The sequence below is a fragment of the Callionymus lyra genome, chromosome 7 (genome assembly GCF_982586985.1).
Source record: "Callionymus lyra chromosome 7, fCalLyr1.hap1.1, whole genome shotgun sequence".
Lineage (NCBI taxonomy): Eukaryota > Metazoa > Chordata > Actinopteri > Syngnathiformes > Callionymidae > Callionymus > Callionymus lyra.
Window position 1 is genome coordinate 27,033,987 of NC_141824.1, and position 15,601 is coordinate 27,049,587.

Genomic DNA, 15,601 nt, shown 5'->3' on the forward strand with positions numbered 1-15,601 from the left:
AAATAAAGTCCATGCGCATGTCCTTCGCCACACAAACGTTACTTTGTTTTAAAAGTCCATCTTATTTCCTTTATTTTTAAAGTCACTGGAGATGTGACGTAGTTTGATGAGGCTCATTGGTGTGTGCCTCAAACTTTTCCTTTTCACTGCGGTTGTATTCCTGATCAGCAAAACTTAATAAGACCCTTACAAACATTAAACTTAAATGGTTAAATACATCAGCCAGGCTGTAGAAAACCAAGGCAAATAAACGTACCAGCGAGCATTATATTTGCGACATTCAGAGATACGGCAGCCGGCGCGCGTCAATTGCTGTATCAACGCAGTTTGTGATGGTTTGCGCATTGAGAGATGAGGCACTGCCTCACCTGTCTACCCTGACCGTGTATATACAGTTTGTTTGTGTACCATCTGGGCCCAACCCTAATAATAAGGGAACATATGCCACTAAGTAACTCTGAAAAGACACACCTGTGAAGCAAATAAACATTTCAGGTTTTTTTGAGGAATCTGGAATATAAGAGTCAGAGAATTGTTGAGTATATAATTCTTCATGTGTTCATTCATAGTTTTGATGCCTTCCGTGAGAATCTACTGTGTAAATAATCATGAAAACAAAGAAAAGCATTGAATGAGAAGGTGTGTCCAAACGAGTACATTTCCTTGTATAGAAGAACTATGTCAACCCAATACTAACACAATTTCAAAAATATCAGTTTAATTTGACACTCATTAGACACTAGAAGCAGTATTTGAAAGTGAAGATTGTTTATACGAGAAGAAAGAAAGGACTGAAATAAAAGTTAGCACTCGACTCAATAGTCCACTCTGAGAGCAGTTTAACAATAAATTTTTTTTTTTTTTTTTTTGTTTGCCTGAGCTGTTTGAAATGTGTCATGGTGAAAGTTCAGAAGTCATATCTGGCTGAAGATAAAGCTGGCTGCAGAAGAATGCATTCCTAAGGTGTTATCTGCTGAACAATATAACTTTAACTTGTCAGGTTATTAGCATGTTTTATCAAGAACATAAAAAAGGATCTGAGTTTTAAAAGGTGTTCGTGAATTACCTTCACTTATTTCTGCCTGACTTGGCTCCGCCCTCCTGGGGAGGTTAAATATTTACAGAGTTGACACAGGTGGAGCAGGATCTGGTCCCGGGTCTGTTGCCTTGAGTCTTTTCTTTTAATCCCATTTCAAGTCGAGAATGGACTTCCAGATTCTGTTTCTTCAACTTCTTCTTGGTGTCCAGGTAAGAGCTTGTCACGTGATAAAGTTTTTGCTTTAAGATCTTCACCATCACCTCTTCCAGGTCGCCCTCTGTTGGGACACTTTGAAGCTCCTTAGTCCTCCACTGGAGCCTCAACCAGAGCTTTCATTACAAGTCCAGTACTCCTGTGATGAACCTTCAAGTGTGCAGATGGACTGTATTGTAACATTTGACACTGGTGTGGTGTCCACGCTCCAGCTGAGGAGATGGACCTGTGACCCTGGAGGTCTGAGGTGGAGGATGGTGTCCCTGATCCTGCCGGACTGGTTGGTTTATCGACCGGACGGGATCATCACGGACTCCCAGTGGGTGCTGAGCTGCATCCTCAGAGCGTCACTCAAGCACGTTGACGGTGACGAGACCGTCTCGGCTCAGGATGCAACCAGTCTGCAGCTGCAGCCAGTTCTGAGTCGACCTCTGAAACAACACCGCCTGTGCTTCCCCTGGAGTGAAGAGGTGCTGAGGCTGACACGCCAGCCCTGGAGGACTCAGTGTAGAGTGGAGAAAGGTGAGAGCCTCCAGATGACTTACACATTTTTCGATTTTAAGACATAATCTCGCGCAGAAACGGTCGACTTCCTGTCTGGTGTTTTCGCTTCAACGGGTGAGAACTTTGGCATCACAAAGACTCTTCAACCGTACAGCAGTGAAGCTCTGGAGTACTCGAGAGTCAACTCAGTGTCCTTTCCCTGGTAGGAAATAGAAATAATTCACTTTAAGTTTAAATGGCAAAACTCATCAAAATAAGAATGAATTAAGCTCTTTTAATGCAGAAAACACACTATAATCAAATATGAATCCAAGACCATGGTGCTTTTTTGGAATAGTTTTGAACGAGGGGTTTATGTCTTTTTGACGTCTCCTGCATAATTGAACCTAAGACGAAGTGTTTAGTCATCATCTGTTTGTTATGAACTTTCTTTGGTGGATGCAGTTATTGTGCACATGTATGCCAGGTGTATGTTCTCCCTGTGGATATTTGTGACGAGAAACTGTCAAGAAAGAATGTGTGGAATATTCCATCACATCGATCCCTTCAACAACTACGCTACTCCGACCGTGTTTCTCATGAATTCAGGTAAAAAAAGAAGATATTTGAGGTATTACTTCTCGTGTGACAGTGAATGATAAGGATTTCCACCTGAACAGGTCATCTGCATGTTCAAGTGTCCGGAGACTCGCAGGACTCGTCAGCTTACCTGACGCCGTTCACACTTCCTCTGAAGCAGTGGTGCTACATCAGCCTGAAGCTGCACGGTCGAGAGGTGAGCATCGTCTGCCGCAGCCACATCGACACTTGAACGATGGGACTGATCCACCTTCATCTGTGCATCAGGTCGCTCTCTCCCTGCTGTGTGAAGAAGACAGAACCGTTCACTCCATTGAACACATGTAAGTCTCTACCTTGAGTCGCCTCATCACTGAAGCATGAGTGATAGTGTTAAAGATCAAATTGAGTTGATTTTCTTCTATAACTATTCGATAAAATACTCAACAAAACAGGTATTTTCTTTCCTCAAAAAAAAGGAGAGACAGGAAGACAAAAAGGTGTATCTACTGTGAACCCAGTAGTCTTCTACGCTCTGTGCTCCAAAATTATGACTATCATTATATTTTTTCCTACATGGATGATGCCACCACATACAATTGCTGCCCTGGGCGGTTTTCTGGTTCGCCTATGTCTAGAATCGCCACTGAGAACAGTACAATATTTACACTATTTTACGTTTATATTTACGCTATGGAACCAATTTAAACATATATACAGTATATATAATATTAATAAGTGGAAAACGCTGTACACTAGTATTTAAAAAGTAAAGTAAACAAGCTGAATTTAACCATTTGGTATTCATCATGACTCCATGTCGGAAATTAAAAAAATGGGTTTATTAGCGAGTCCTTTGAGGACCGGTTTGGAGACCCCTGGTCCAGAGAGTTAGGAGACGCCACAGACAAGACACAGTTTGCCACTGATGGCCACATAGTGCCTGTGACACGTTACTACCTCCCACTACCACCGGGAGGATCTCGGTGCTGCTGCAGAAAAGTCTGTTGAACAGAAAGTCTCTTTTTGGGCCCCATACTATGATTACTGGGCCAGATTTGGCCCTGAGGTCTTGTCTTTGATTCTTTATACGCTGCAAACAGATCCAACAATTGATTCTAGTATTAAAATGTTTTTATTGAATTACATTTTTTTAACCAACACATTTAGAGTTTTTTCCTTGCAGAGAATGTCTTTTTCTGTTTGTTTGAATGTAATTTTTATTTGCAAGCTAAAAATTAAATCTCAAAACATTCTTGGTAAACACAACTTTGTATCTTTTTTTAAGATCACATTGTTATACTTTTGTGATACGTCTATACTAAACAAAACATATCTGTAATATCCTAAATCATTTAGACATGCAGAGATATAACATAAGTTTATTAAAAAATAATAAAAAAAATATTAAGTTGGATCATACTAGGTTTATTGTAGTGAATCACTTTTAACCACATTGCAAAGATAATATATGTTGCTATTAATGCAGACTTGTGATCATGTTAAATTAGATTAATCTGCCTTAATCTTGTTTCGAGAATAAATCATGGTGTTTTTGTTGGAATTGTGTGCCACAGGTTAAAGGACGTTGACTTGGATGACACAAAAGGGTACTTTGTGATCGGGGGAGGGAAGTTTATAGCAGGAGTAGAAGGTTATTTTGGACCTTTTGTCTACTACCGCAACAGAATCCCAACTCACAGCCCGGTCAGTACTGCACTCAGGTACCCCAGAGACCCCTTGTTCATTTTCAAACGTGTGTCACTGTGTTTTACAGCCTGAGGTTGATGTGCCTGATGGCATTAAACACCTGGACATGAATGGATGGTTGAATAGATGCAGTGGATTCAGGCTGAAGATGAATTCTACCATCAAGTTCAATTTACAAAGAGCTCAGCAGAGTGCAGAGCCTGGTATGGCAGGTTTTATCCACTTGATGGCGACAATTGCTTCTGTGATATTTTAGCTCGCTTGTGATTTATTCAAATACTTTTTTTCTTTCTTTCAGAAAGTTGTTTGGATCCGTTTCACAAGTGGAAACAGACAGAGGAACTGTCAATTTCAGAGTGTCGGCAGTGGGAATCAAACGTGCTGCACAGAGGAAGTGCCGCCAAACTCGCCAAGTTACTGGTGTTTAAAAATGGTGGGGTTCACTCTCAATATGAAGGCAGTTTCACGTTGGCCTTGATCTAAATTGTGGTTCTAACTGAATAATAAGGTTCTTATTAGTGATGGGTTGATGAGGCCTTGTGAGCATTGACCATTTAGTAGCCTTTTAAAATGATGACATAAAACATGATTCAGCTCCAACAACTGACACTGCATCATAAGTGTTGATGGTCTGATGAAGCTTCATGAAGCAGTGTCATTATTTCGAGTCCACTAGATGGCGGTCTCTACACTATTCCCCGTTGTTTTGAACAACTGTTCTAATGGAATACCATATTATTTTTAAACTGATGGCGCCACCTACTGACCTCTAAACAACATGACACTGCTTCATGAAGTTGTCATCAGACTATCACATCATATTCTTGTCCATAAAAAACAAACTGTTTTATCTAAAGATTAGATAATATGGTCATATAGTTATTATTCTTAATAAGGTCTTGCTACGCTAGCTAAATATGTTTTAGACATAATAACATGGTAAGTATTATTTTCCTTGATTAGCTTTAATAATACTTCTTAACTTTTACAAATACATTTTTATGCTATTTTCATATTATAAATATGAATACATATATAAATATGAAAACACATTGTAGCAGATTGAAACCAAATTGTTGAATTACACTTTATTGAGCAGATAATTATAATCAATAGTGCGGATCTTGCAGGTGGAAGGGCTGTGGATCTGCTAGCGGTGGGCCGGGCACTTTACTCATTGTCCCTCCGTAAACTTGGCAAAGCAAGCAACACTGGAATTCTAACAAAAATGCTGCCACTGCTCCTCCAAGCCGGGTGTCTCGGTGCCACTGAAGCGCTGCACATGTCATCCGTCCTCTACAGTTGTGGCTTGTCAATTAGGAAACAACCAAACAAGGTTATTTCCCCAAAATGTTCTCAGAGAACTCAAACCAAATTACTTTTATCCCTGTGTGCAACATCCAGGCTCGACTCTTGGCCTTGTTAGCAGCTCAGGCAGATGATCGATTTGCTCTCTTGCAACTGGGGCACTTGCATCACCTCGGCCTCCACGGGGCCATCTTGGATCCAGATGTAGCTTACGCTTACTATGCGAACATTGCTTCCCAGACAATTGTGGACCGACACAATCCCTCACCACAGCAGGTGATGCACAAGTTCAGAGAATTTAAAGCTCTCTAATTTATGAATTCGAAAAACAGATCTTTTATCCAATATCTAGCATGTTAATAACACTTATCTCGTAGACCTTTGTTGAGGAAATTTACTTGAACAATGAGGAGGTCTTGAACCTCCAGACCAATGAGGACCATCACATCTTCCAGTGGCTAAAACATCAGGCTCGCAGTGGCGCAGTGGAAGCAGAGGTATTATTTATTTGGTTTGTGACTACTATATTGAAAAACTTGTTTTTTTTTATCTACATTTTTTGTCTTACATAGCAAACAATTGCCCGTATGCTGTTTTGGGGACAACAGGGAGTCTCTCCCGACATCCAGAGAGCTGTGAGACACTTTGAGAGAGGAGCGATTCAGTGGGAGGACCCAGTTTCCATGTATGACTATGGAATTGCTTTACTGCAGGTACATTTATTACCAGACAAGTTTTTTCATCCCAAAAGTTTTTCTTGTTATCGTCAAAAGATTTTTTATTGGATCAGTCCATACAGGGTAAAAAGATGTTTCAGGCTCTGTGGCGAATTGGACTTCTAGGCTTGGGCAGATGTTCAGAGGCAGTGGTTTCCAGTCCCATCATAGATTAAATGATGCAGTCTGTTGCTCAGAATGTTTAGAAACATTTTAAACAAATGCTTAAGACTGTAAGAGTCAAGAGCGAATCAGCATAAAATCAAATTATCATGAGCAGGTGGTATTTTAAGGTTGGGTGTTAAATTAACATCACATACATCAATTGATTCCCGTGGGTAAAATCATTTAGAGATTTCCTCATGTTTCTTACCACATTTTTGCTGATGACATACAGCTCTACTGCTCATTTATTCCAACTAAGCTTTCTCGTCTGCAGACAGTTAAGTTAAGGAAACTGGAATGTGTGAAATTTTAATCACCTAAAAGTTTGCCACATTGAGCAATAATTGGGGGTCAATATTACTGATTTTGTACTCTTTAATTGTTTACAAGGCTCTGTGTACGCTGATTGGGTGTGTCATATTGACAAGGCTCTGTGGAGCAATGGATAGTGCGTTGGACTTATTCACAGTTATTCAAAGGTGGTGGGTTCCAATCCCACCAGAGTTGAACATTTGCAGTATATTAATAAATAATGCACAAGCATTTTAGACAAATACTAGATTTTTCAAGTCTAACCAAAACAGTTTGACTGTAATAGCCTCTGAATTTAAGAGACGATTCCATCATATAACTTCCTTTCAGAACATCTAGGAATATATCTCGAAAGCTAAAGGTACCGTGGCTCAGTATTATGGATTAAACAACTCTAGTTTAATTTGTTTACAAAGCTCTGTGGCGCAATGGATAACAATTCAAATGTTGTGGGTTCAAATCTTACCAGAGTCAAACTTATGGTTTATGTTCTTCAGAAATTGTATAAGTATTTTAGAAAAATTGATAGCGCGTTGGACTTCTTGGCTTGAGCAGTTATTCAAAGGTTGTGGGTTCGAGTCCCATCAGAGTCGAACATTTGCAATATAATGCACAGCAATTTCACACAAAGACTAAAGACTATTGGTTTATGTCTTACCAAACCAGTTTGACTGTGATTGCCTGTCAATTTAAGAGACAATCATAAAAATTCCCACCAGAACTTGTAGAAATATATCATTCAAATTGAATGTACTGTTGCTCAATATTAGGAATTTAAAAACTTTAGTTTCTCTTTATTCCATGGCTCTGTGGCGCAATGGATAGCGCGTAGGACTTCTAGGTTTGAGCAGTTATTCAAAGGTTGTGGGTTCGAGTCCCACCAGAGTCGAACTTATGCAATATAATGCACAGCAATTTCACACAAATACTAAAGACTATTGGTTTATGTCTTACCAAACCTGTTTGACTTTATTTGCCTCTCAATTTAAGAGACAATCATACGAATTCCCACCATAACTTGTAGATATATAGCATTCAAATTGAATGTACCTTGGCTCAATATTAGGAATTTAAAAACTTTAGTTTGTCTTGACTCCATGGCTCTGTGGCGCAATGGATAGCGCATTGGACTTCTAGGCTTGAGCAGTTATTCAAAGGTTGTGGGTTCGAGTCCCACCAGAGTCGAACTTATGCAATATAATGCACAGCAATTTCACACAAATACTAAAGACTATTGGTTTATGTCTTACCAAACCTGTTTGACTTTATTTGCCTCTCAATTTAAGAGACAATCATACGAATTCCCACCATAACTTGTAGATATATAGCATTCAAATTGAATGTACCTTGGCTCAATATTAGGAATTTAAAAACTTTAGTTTCTCTTGATTCCATGGCTCTGTGGCGCAATGGATAGCGCGTTGGACTTCTAGGCTTGAGCAGTTATTCAAAGGTTGTGGGTTTGAGTCCCACCAGAGTCGAACTTATGCAATATAATGCACAGCAATTTCACACAAATACTAAAGACTATTGGTTTATGTCTTACTAAACCAGTTTGACTTTATTTGCCTCTCAATTTAAGAGACAATCATACAAATTCCCACCAGAACTTGTAGAAATATAGCATTCAAATTGAATGTACCGTGTCTCAATATTAAGAATTTAAAAACTCTAGTTTCTCTTGATTCTGAGGCGCAGTGGATACCGCGTTGGACTTCTAGGCTTGAGCAGTTATTCAAAGGTTGTGGGTTCGAGTACCACCAGAGTCGAACTTATGCAATATAATGCACAGCAATTTCACACAAATACTAAAGACTATTGGTTTATGTCTTACTAAACCAGTTTGACTGTATTTGCCTCTCAATTTAAGAGACAATCATAAAAATTCCCACCAGAACTTGTAGAAATATATCATTCAAATTGAATGTACTGTTGCTCAATATTAGGAATTTAAAAACTTTAGTTTCTCTTGATTCCATGGCTCTGTGGCGCAATGGATAGCGCGTTGGACTTCTAGGCTTGAGCAGTTATTCAAAGGTTGTGGGTTCGAGTCCCACCAGAGTCGAACTTATGCAATATAATGCACAGCAATTTCACACAAAGGTTGATGTCTTACCAAACCAGTTTGACTGTGATTGCCTGTCAATTTAAGAGACAATCATACAAATTCTCACCAGAACTTGTAGAAATATATCATTCAAATTGAATGTACCGTGGCTCAATATTAGGAATTTAAAAACTTTAGTTTCTCTTAATTCCATGGCTCTGTGGCGCAACGGATAGCGCGTTGGACTTCTAGGCTTGAGCAGTTATTCAAAGGTTGTGGGTTTGAGTCCCACCAGAGTCGAACTTATGCAATATAATGCACAGCAATTTCACACAAATACTAAAGACTATTGGTTTATGTCTTACTAAACCAGTTTGACTTTATTTGCCTCTCAATTTAAGAGACAATCATACAAATTCCCACCAGAACTTGTAGAAATATAGCATTCAAATTGAATGTACCGTGTCTCAATATTAAGAATTTAAAAACTCTAGTTTCTCTTGATTCTGAGGCGCAGTGGATACCGCGTTGGACTTCTAGGCTTGAGCAGTTATTCAAAGGTTGTGGGTTCGAGTACCACCAGAGTCGAACTTATGCAATATAATGCACAGCAATTTCACACAAAGACTAAAGACTATTGGTTTATGTCTTACCAAACCAGTTTGACTGTGATTGCCTGTCAATTTAAGAGACAAGCATACGAATTCCCACCAGAACTTGTAGAAATATAGCATTCAAATTGAATGTACCTTGGCTCAATATTAGGAATTTAAAAACTTTAGTTTGTCTTGACTCCATGGCTCTGTGGCGCAATGGATAGCGCATTGGACTTCTAGGCTTGAGCAGTTATTCAAAGGTTGTGGGTTCGAGTCCCACCAGAGTCGAACTTATGCAATATAATGCACAGCAATTTCACACAAATACTAGAGACTATTGTTTTATGTCTTACTAAACCAGTTTGACTGTGATTGCCTTTCAATTTAAGAGACAATCATTCAAATTCCCACCAGAACTTGTAGAAATATAGCATTCAAATTGAATGTACCGTGTCTCAATATTAAGAATTTAAAAACTCTAGTTTCTCTTGATTCTGAGGCGCAGTGGATACCGCGTTGGACTTCTAAGCTTGAGCAGTTATTCAAAGGTTGTGGGTTTGAGTACCACCAGAGTCGAACTTATGCAATATAATGCACAGCAATTTCACACAAAGACTAAAGACTATTGGTTTATGTCTTACCAAACCAGTTTGACTGTGATTGCCTGTCAATTTAAGAGACAAGCATACGAATTCCCACCAGAACTTGTAGAAATATAGCATTCAAATTGAATGTACCTTGGCTCAATATTAGGAATTTAAAAACTTTAGTTTGTCTTGACTCCATGGCTCTGTGGCGCAATGGATAGCGCATTGGACTTCTAGGCTTGAGCAGTTATTCAAAGGTTGTGGGTTCGAGTCCCACCAGAGTCGAACTTATGCAATATAATGCACAGCAATTTCACACAAAGACTAAAGACTATTGGTTTATATCTTACCAAACAGTTTGACTGTGATTGCCTCTCAATTTAAGAGACAATCATACAAATTTCCACCAGAACTTGTAGAAATATAGCATTCAAATTAAATGTACCGTGGCTCAATATTAGGAATTTAAAAACTTTAGTTTCTCTTGATTCCATGGCTCCATGGCTCTGTGGCGCAATGGATAGCGCGTTGGACTTCTAGGCTTGAGCAGTTATTCAAAGGTTGTGGGTTCGAGTCCCACCAGAGTCGAACTTATGAAATATGATGCAAAATAATGCACAGGAATTTCACACAAAGACTATTGGTTTATATCTTACCAAACCAGTTTGACTGTGATTGCCTGTCAATTTAAGAGACAATCTTACAAATTCCCACCAGAACTTGTAGAAATATAGCATACAAGGTGAATGTACCGTGGCTCAATATTAGGAATTAAAAAACTTTAGTTTCTCTCGTTTCTCTTGATTCTGTGGCGCAATGGATACCGCGTTGGACTTCTAGGCTTGAGCAGTTATTCAAAGGTTGTGGGTTCGAGTCCCACCAGAGTCGAACTTATGCAATATAATGCACAGCAATTTCACACAAAGACTAAAGACTATTGGTTTATGTCTTACCAAACCAGTTTGACTGTGATTGCCTGTCAATTTAAGAGACAATCATACAAATTCGCACCAGAACTTGTAGAAATATATCATTCAAATTGAATGTACCGTGGCTCAATATTAGGAATTTAAAAACTTTAGTTTCTCTTAATTCCATGGCTCTGTGGCGCAATGGATAGCGCGTTGGACTTCTAGGCTTGAACAGTTATTCAAAGGTTGTGGGTTCGAGTCCCAACAGAGTCGAACTTATGCAATATGATGCAAAATAATGCACAGCAATTTCACACAAAGACTAAAGACTATTGGTTTATATCTTACCAAACCAGTTTGACTGTGATTGCCTCTCAATTTAAGAGACAATCATACACATTCCCACCAGAACTTGTAGAAATATAGCATTCAAATTGAATGTACCGTGGCTCAATATTAGGAATTTAAGAACTTTAGTTTCTCTTGATTCCATGGCTCTGTGGCGCAATGGATAGTGCGTTGGACTTCTAGGCTTGAAAACTTATTCCAAGGTTATGGGTTTGAGTTCCACCAGAGTAGAACTTATGCAATATGATGCAAAATAATGCACAGCAATTTCACACAGACTATTGGTTTATATCTTACCAAACCAGTTTGAGTGTAATTGCCTCTTAATTTAAGAGACGATCATACAATTTCCCATCAGAACTTGTAGAAATATACCATTCAAGGTGAATGTACTGTGGCTCAATATTAGGGATTTAACAACTCTAGTTTCACCAGTATCCATGGCTCTGTGGCGCAATGGATAACAATTCAAATGTTGTGGGTTCAAATCTTACCAGAGTCAAACTTATGGTTTATGTTCTTCAGAAATTGTGTAAGTATTTTAGAAAAATGGATACCGCGTTGGACTTCTAGGCTTGAGCAGTTATTCAAAGGTTGTTGGTTCGAGTCCCACCTGAGTCGAACTTATGCAATATGATGCACAGCAATTTCACACAAAGACTAAAGACTATTGGTTTATGTCTTACCAAACCAGTTTGACTGTGATTGCCTGTCAATTTAAGAGACAATCATACAAATTCCCACCAGAACTTGTAGAAATATATCATTCAAGTTGAATGTACTGTTGCTCAATATTAGGAATTAAAAAACTTTCGTTTCTCTAGTTTCTCTTGATTCTATGGCGCAATGGATACCGCGTTGGGCTTCTAGGCTTGAGCAGTTATTCAAAGGTTGTGCGTTCGAGTCCCACCAGAGTTGAACTTATGCCATATAATGCACAGCAATTTCACACAAATACTATACACTATTGGTGTATGTCTTACTAAACCAGTTTGACTGTATTTGCCTCTCAATTTAAGAGACAATCATACAAATTTCCACCAGAACTTGTAGAAATATAGCATTCAAATTGAATGTACTGTGGCTCAATATTAGGAATTTAAAAACTTTAGTTTCTCTTGATTCCATGGCTCTGTGGCGCAATGGATAGCGCGTTGGACTTCTAGGCTTGAGCAGTTATTCAAAGGTTGTGGGTTCGAGTCCCACCAGAGTCGAACTTATGCAATATAATGGACAGCAATTTCATACAAAGACTAAAGACTATTGGTTTATGTCTTACCAAACCAGTTTGACTGTGATTGCCTCTCAATTTAAGAGACAATCATACAAATTCGCACCAGAACTTGTAGAAATATATCATTCAAATTGAATGTACTGTTGCTCAATATTGGGAATTTAAAAACTTTAGTTTCTCTTGATTCTATGGCTCTGTGGCGCAATGGATAGCGCGTTGGACTTCTAGGTTTGAGCAGTTATTCAAAGGTTGTGGGTTCGAGTCCCACCAGAGTCGAACTTATGCAATATGATGCAAAATAATGCACAGCAATTTCACACAAAGACTAAAGACTATTGGTTTATGTCTTACTAAACCAGTTTGACTGTGATTGCCTTTCAATTCCCACCAGAACTTGTAGAAATATATCATTCAAATTGAATGTACCGTGGCTCAATATTAGGAATTTAAAAACTTTAGTTTCTCTTAATTCCATGGCTCTGTGGCGCAATGGATAGCGCGTTGGACTTCTAGGCTTGAACAGTTATTCAAAGGTTGTGGGTTCGAGTCCCACCAGAGTCGAACTTATGCAATATGATGCAATATAATGCACAGCAATTTCACACAAAGACTAAAGACTATTGGTTTATGTCTCACCAAACCTGTTTGACTGTGATTGCCTGTCAATTTAAGAGACAATCATACAAATTCCCACCAGAACTTGTAGAAATATAGCATTCAAATTGAATGTACTGTTGCTCAATATTAGGAATTTAAAAACTTTAGTTTCTCTTGATTCCATTGCTCTGTGGCGCAATGGATAGAGCGTTGGACTTCTAGGTATGAGCAGTTATTCAAAGGTTGTTGGTTCGAGTCCCACCAGAGTCGAACTTATGCAATATGATGCACAGAAATTTCACATAAAGACTATTGGTTTATATCTTACCAAACCAGTTTGACTGTGATTGCCTCTCAATTTAAGAGACAATCATACAAATTTCCACCAGAACTTGTAGAAATATAGCATTCAAATTGAATGTACCGTGGCTCAATATTAGGAATTTAAAAACTTTAGTTTCTCTTGCTTCCATGGCTCTGTGGCGCAATGGATAGCGCGTTGGACTTCTAGGCTTGAGCAGTTATTCAAAGGTTGTGGGTTCGAGTCCCACCAGAGTCGAACTTATGCAATATAATGGACAGCAATTTCACACAAAGACTAAAGACTATTGGTTTATGTCTTACCAAACCAGTTTGACTGTGATTGCCTGTCAATTTAAGTGACAATCATACAAATTCCCACCAGAACTTTTAGAAATATATCATTCAAATTGAATGTACTGTTGCTCAATATTGGGAATTTAAAAACTTTAGTTTCTCTTCATTGTATGGCTCTGTGGCGCAATGGATAGCGCGTTGGACTTCTAGGTTTGAGCGGTTATTCAAAGGTTGTGGGTTCGAGTCCCACCAGAGTCGAACTTATGCAATATGATGCAAAATAATGCACAGCAATTTCACACAAAGACTAAAGACTATTGGTTTATGTCTTACCAAACCTGTTTGACTGTGATTGCCTGTCAATTTAAGAGACAATCATACAAATTCCCACCAGAACTTGTAGAAATATAGCATTCAAATTGAATGTACCGTGTCTCAATATTAAGAATTTAAAAACTCTAGTTTCTCTTGATTCTGAGGCGCAGTGGATACCGCGTTGGACTTCTAGGCTTGAGCAGTTATTCAAAGGTTGTGGGTTCGAGTACCACCAGAGTCGAACTTATGCAATATAATGCACAGCAATTTCACACAAAGACTAAAGACTATTGGTTTATGTCTTACCAAACCAGTTTGACTGTGATTGCCTGTCAATTTAAGAGACAAGCATACGAATTCCCACCAGAACTTGTAGAAATATAGCATTCAAATTGAATGTACCTTGGCTCAATATTAGGAATTTAAAAACTTTAGTTTGTCTTGACTCCATGGCTCTGTGGCGCAATGGATAGCGCATTGGACTTCTAGGCTTGAGCAGTTAGTCAAAGGTTGTGGGTTCGAGTCCCACCAGAGTCGAACTTATGCAATATAATGCAAAGCAATTTCACACAAAGACTAAAGACTATTGGTTTATATCTTACCAAACCAGTTTGACTGTGATTGCCTCTCAATTTAAGAGACAATCATACACATTCCCACCAGAACTTGTAGAAATATAGCATTCAAATTGAATGTACCGTGGCTCAATATTAGGAATTTAAGAACTTTAGTTTCTCTTGATTCCATGGCTCTGTGGCGCAATGGATAGTGCGTTGGACTTCTAGGCTTGAAAACTTATTCCAAGGCTATGGGTTTGAGTTCCACCAGAGTAGAACTTATGCAATATGATGCAAAATAATGCACAGCAATTTCACACAGACTATTGGTTTATATCTTACCGAACCAGTTTGAGTGTAATTGCCTCTTAATTTAAGAGACGATCATACAATTTCCCATCAGAACTTGTAGAAATATACCATTCAAGGTGAATGTACTGTGGCTCAATATTAGGGATTTAACAACTCTAGTTTCACCAGTATCCATGGCTCTGTGGCGCAATGGATAACAATTCAAATGTTGTGGGTTCAAATCTTACCAGAGTCAAACTTATGGTTTATGTTCTTCAGAAATTGTGTAAGTATTTTAGAAAAATGGATACCGCGTTGGACTTCTAGGCTTGAGCAGTTATTCAAAGGTTGTTGGTTCGAGTCCCACCAGAGTCGAACTTATGCAATATGATGCACAGCAATTTCACACAAAGACTAAAGACTATTGGTTTATGTCTTACCAAACCAGTTTGACTGTGATTGCCTGTCAATTTAAGAGACAATCATACAAATTCCCACCAGAACTTGTAGAAATATATCATTCAAGTTGAATGTACTGTTGCTCAATATTAGGAATTAAAAAACTTTAGTTTCTCTAGTTTCTCTTGATTCTATGGCGCAATGGATACCGCGTTGGACTTCTAGGCTTGAGCAGTTATTCAAAGGTTGTGCGTTCGAGTCCCACCAGAGTCGAACTTATGCCATATAATGCACAGCAATTTCATACAAAGACTAAAGACTATTGGTTTATGTCTTACCAAACCAGTTTGACTGTATTTGCCTCTCAATTTAAGAGACAATCATACAAATTTCCACCATAACTTGTAGAAATATAGCATTCAAATTGAATGTACTGTGGCTCAATATTAGGAATTTAAAAACTTTAGTTTCTCTTGATTCCATGGCTCTGTGGCGCAATGGATAGCGCGTTGGACTTCTAGGCTTGAGCAGTTATTCAAAGGTTGTGGGTTCGAGTCCCACCAGAGTCGAACTTATGCAATATAATGGACAGCAATT

The 15,601-nt window shown here is 38.6% G+C and overlaps 1 protein-coding gene and 17 non-coding genes across 18 annotated transcripts in view; all 18 read left to right on the forward strand.

Annotated features, from left to right (window-relative positions):
- Positions 1-1,130: 1,130 nt before the first annotated feature.
- LOC148075843 (protein sel-1 homolog 3) overlaps positions 1,131-15,601 on the forward strand; it is a 67,569-nt gene continuing 53,098 nt past the window's right edge. The window contains exons 1-13 of the mRNA XM_087795416.1: positions 1,131-1,248; positions 1,309-1,774; positions 1,832-1,958; positions 2,223-2,344; positions 2,416-2,531; positions 2,603-2,658; positions 3,892-4,021; positions 4,092-4,227; positions 4,323-4,457; positions 5,155-5,360; positions 5,429-5,608; positions 5,710-5,829; positions 5,905-6,045. Coding sequence (XP_087651542.1) covers positions 1,204-1,248; positions 1,309-1,774; positions 1,832-1,958; positions 2,223-2,344; positions 2,416-2,531; positions 2,603-2,658; positions 3,892-4,021; positions 4,092-4,227; positions 4,323-4,457; positions 5,155-5,360; positions 5,429-5,608; positions 5,710-5,829; positions 5,905-6,045 — 1,980 coding nt within the window. The 5' untranslated portion in view covers positions 1,131-1,203. The remainder of the gene's footprint in view (positions 1,249-1,308; positions 1,775-1,831; positions 1,959-2,222; positions 2,345-2,415; positions 2,532-2,602; positions 2,659-3,891; positions 4,022-4,091; positions 4,228-4,322; positions 4,458-5,154; positions 5,361-5,428; positions 5,609-5,709; positions 5,830-5,904; positions 6,046-15,601) is intronic.
- Positions 7,329-7,414, forward strand: trnar-ucu (transfer RNA arginine (anticodon UCU)). Its single transcript is given in 2 exon segments — positions 7,329-7,365; positions 7,379-7,414. It is a non-coding gene; the product is annotated as a tRNA-Arg (tRNA).
- trnar-ucu (transfer RNA arginine (anticodon UCU)) lies at positions 7,625-7,710 on the forward strand. The gene is given in 2 exon segments: positions 7,625-7,661; positions 7,675-7,710. It is a non-coding gene; the product is annotated as a tRNA-Arg (tRNA).
- Positions 7,921-8,006, forward strand: trnar-ucu (transfer RNA arginine (anticodon UCU)). The gene is given in 2 exon segments: positions 7,921-7,957; positions 7,971-8,006. It is a non-coding gene; the product is annotated as a tRNA-Arg (tRNA).
- On the forward strand, positions 8,505-8,590 carry trnar-ucu (transfer RNA arginine (anticodon UCU)). The gene is given in 2 exon segments: positions 8,505-8,541; positions 8,555-8,590. It is a non-coding gene; the product is annotated as a tRNA-Arg (tRNA).
- Positions 8,787-8,872, forward strand: trnar-ucu (transfer RNA arginine (anticodon UCU)). The gene is given in 2 exon segments: positions 8,787-8,823; positions 8,837-8,872. It is a non-coding gene; the product is annotated as a tRNA-Arg (tRNA).
- On the forward strand, positions 9,371-9,456 carry trnar-ucu (transfer RNA arginine (anticodon UCU)). The gene is given in 2 exon segments: positions 9,371-9,407; positions 9,421-9,456. It is a non-coding gene; the product is annotated as a tRNA-Arg (tRNA).
- Positions 9,955-10,040, forward strand: trnar-ucu (transfer RNA arginine (anticodon UCU)). Its single transcript is given in 2 exon segments — positions 9,955-9,991; positions 10,005-10,040. It is a non-coding gene; the product is annotated as a tRNA-Arg (tRNA).
- Positions 10,258-10,343, forward strand: trnar-ucu (transfer RNA arginine (anticodon UCU)). Its single transcript is given in 2 exon segments — positions 10,258-10,294; positions 10,308-10,343. It is a non-coding gene; the product is annotated as a tRNA-Arg (tRNA).
- trnar-ucu (transfer RNA arginine (anticodon UCU)) lies at positions 10,558-10,643 on the forward strand. The gene is given in 2 exon segments: positions 10,558-10,594; positions 10,608-10,643. It is a non-coding gene; the product is annotated as a tRNA-Arg (tRNA).
- On the forward strand, positions 10,854-10,939 carry trnar-ucu (transfer RNA arginine (anticodon UCU)). Its single transcript is given in 2 exon segments — positions 10,854-10,890; positions 10,904-10,939. It is a non-coding gene; the product is annotated as a tRNA-Arg (tRNA).
- trnar-ucu (transfer RNA arginine (anticodon UCU)) lies at positions 12,143-12,228 on the forward strand. Its single transcript is given in 2 exon segments — positions 12,143-12,179; positions 12,193-12,228. It is a non-coding gene; the product is annotated as a tRNA-Arg (tRNA).
- Positions 12,439-12,524, forward strand: trnar-ucu (transfer RNA arginine (anticodon UCU)). The gene is given in 2 exon segments: positions 12,439-12,475; positions 12,489-12,524. It is a non-coding gene; the product is annotated as a tRNA-Arg (tRNA).
- Positions 12,724-12,809, forward strand: trnar-ucu (transfer RNA arginine (anticodon UCU)). Its single transcript is given in 2 exon segments — positions 12,724-12,760; positions 12,774-12,809. It is a non-coding gene; the product is annotated as a tRNA-Arg (tRNA).
- Positions 13,319-13,404, forward strand: trnar-ucu (transfer RNA arginine (anticodon UCU)). The gene is given in 2 exon segments: positions 13,319-13,355; positions 13,369-13,404. It is a non-coding gene; the product is annotated as a tRNA-Arg (tRNA).
- trnar-ucu (transfer RNA arginine (anticodon UCU)) lies at positions 13,615-13,700 on the forward strand. The gene is given in 2 exon segments: positions 13,615-13,651; positions 13,665-13,700. It is a non-coding gene; the product is annotated as a tRNA-Arg (tRNA).
- Positions 14,209-14,294, forward strand: trnar-ucu (transfer RNA arginine (anticodon UCU)). Its single transcript is given in 2 exon segments — positions 14,209-14,245; positions 14,259-14,294. It is a non-coding gene; the product is annotated as a tRNA-Arg (tRNA).
- trnar-ucu (transfer RNA arginine (anticodon UCU)) lies at positions 15,488-15,573 on the forward strand. The gene is given in 2 exon segments: positions 15,488-15,524; positions 15,538-15,573. It is a non-coding gene; the product is annotated as a tRNA-Arg (tRNA).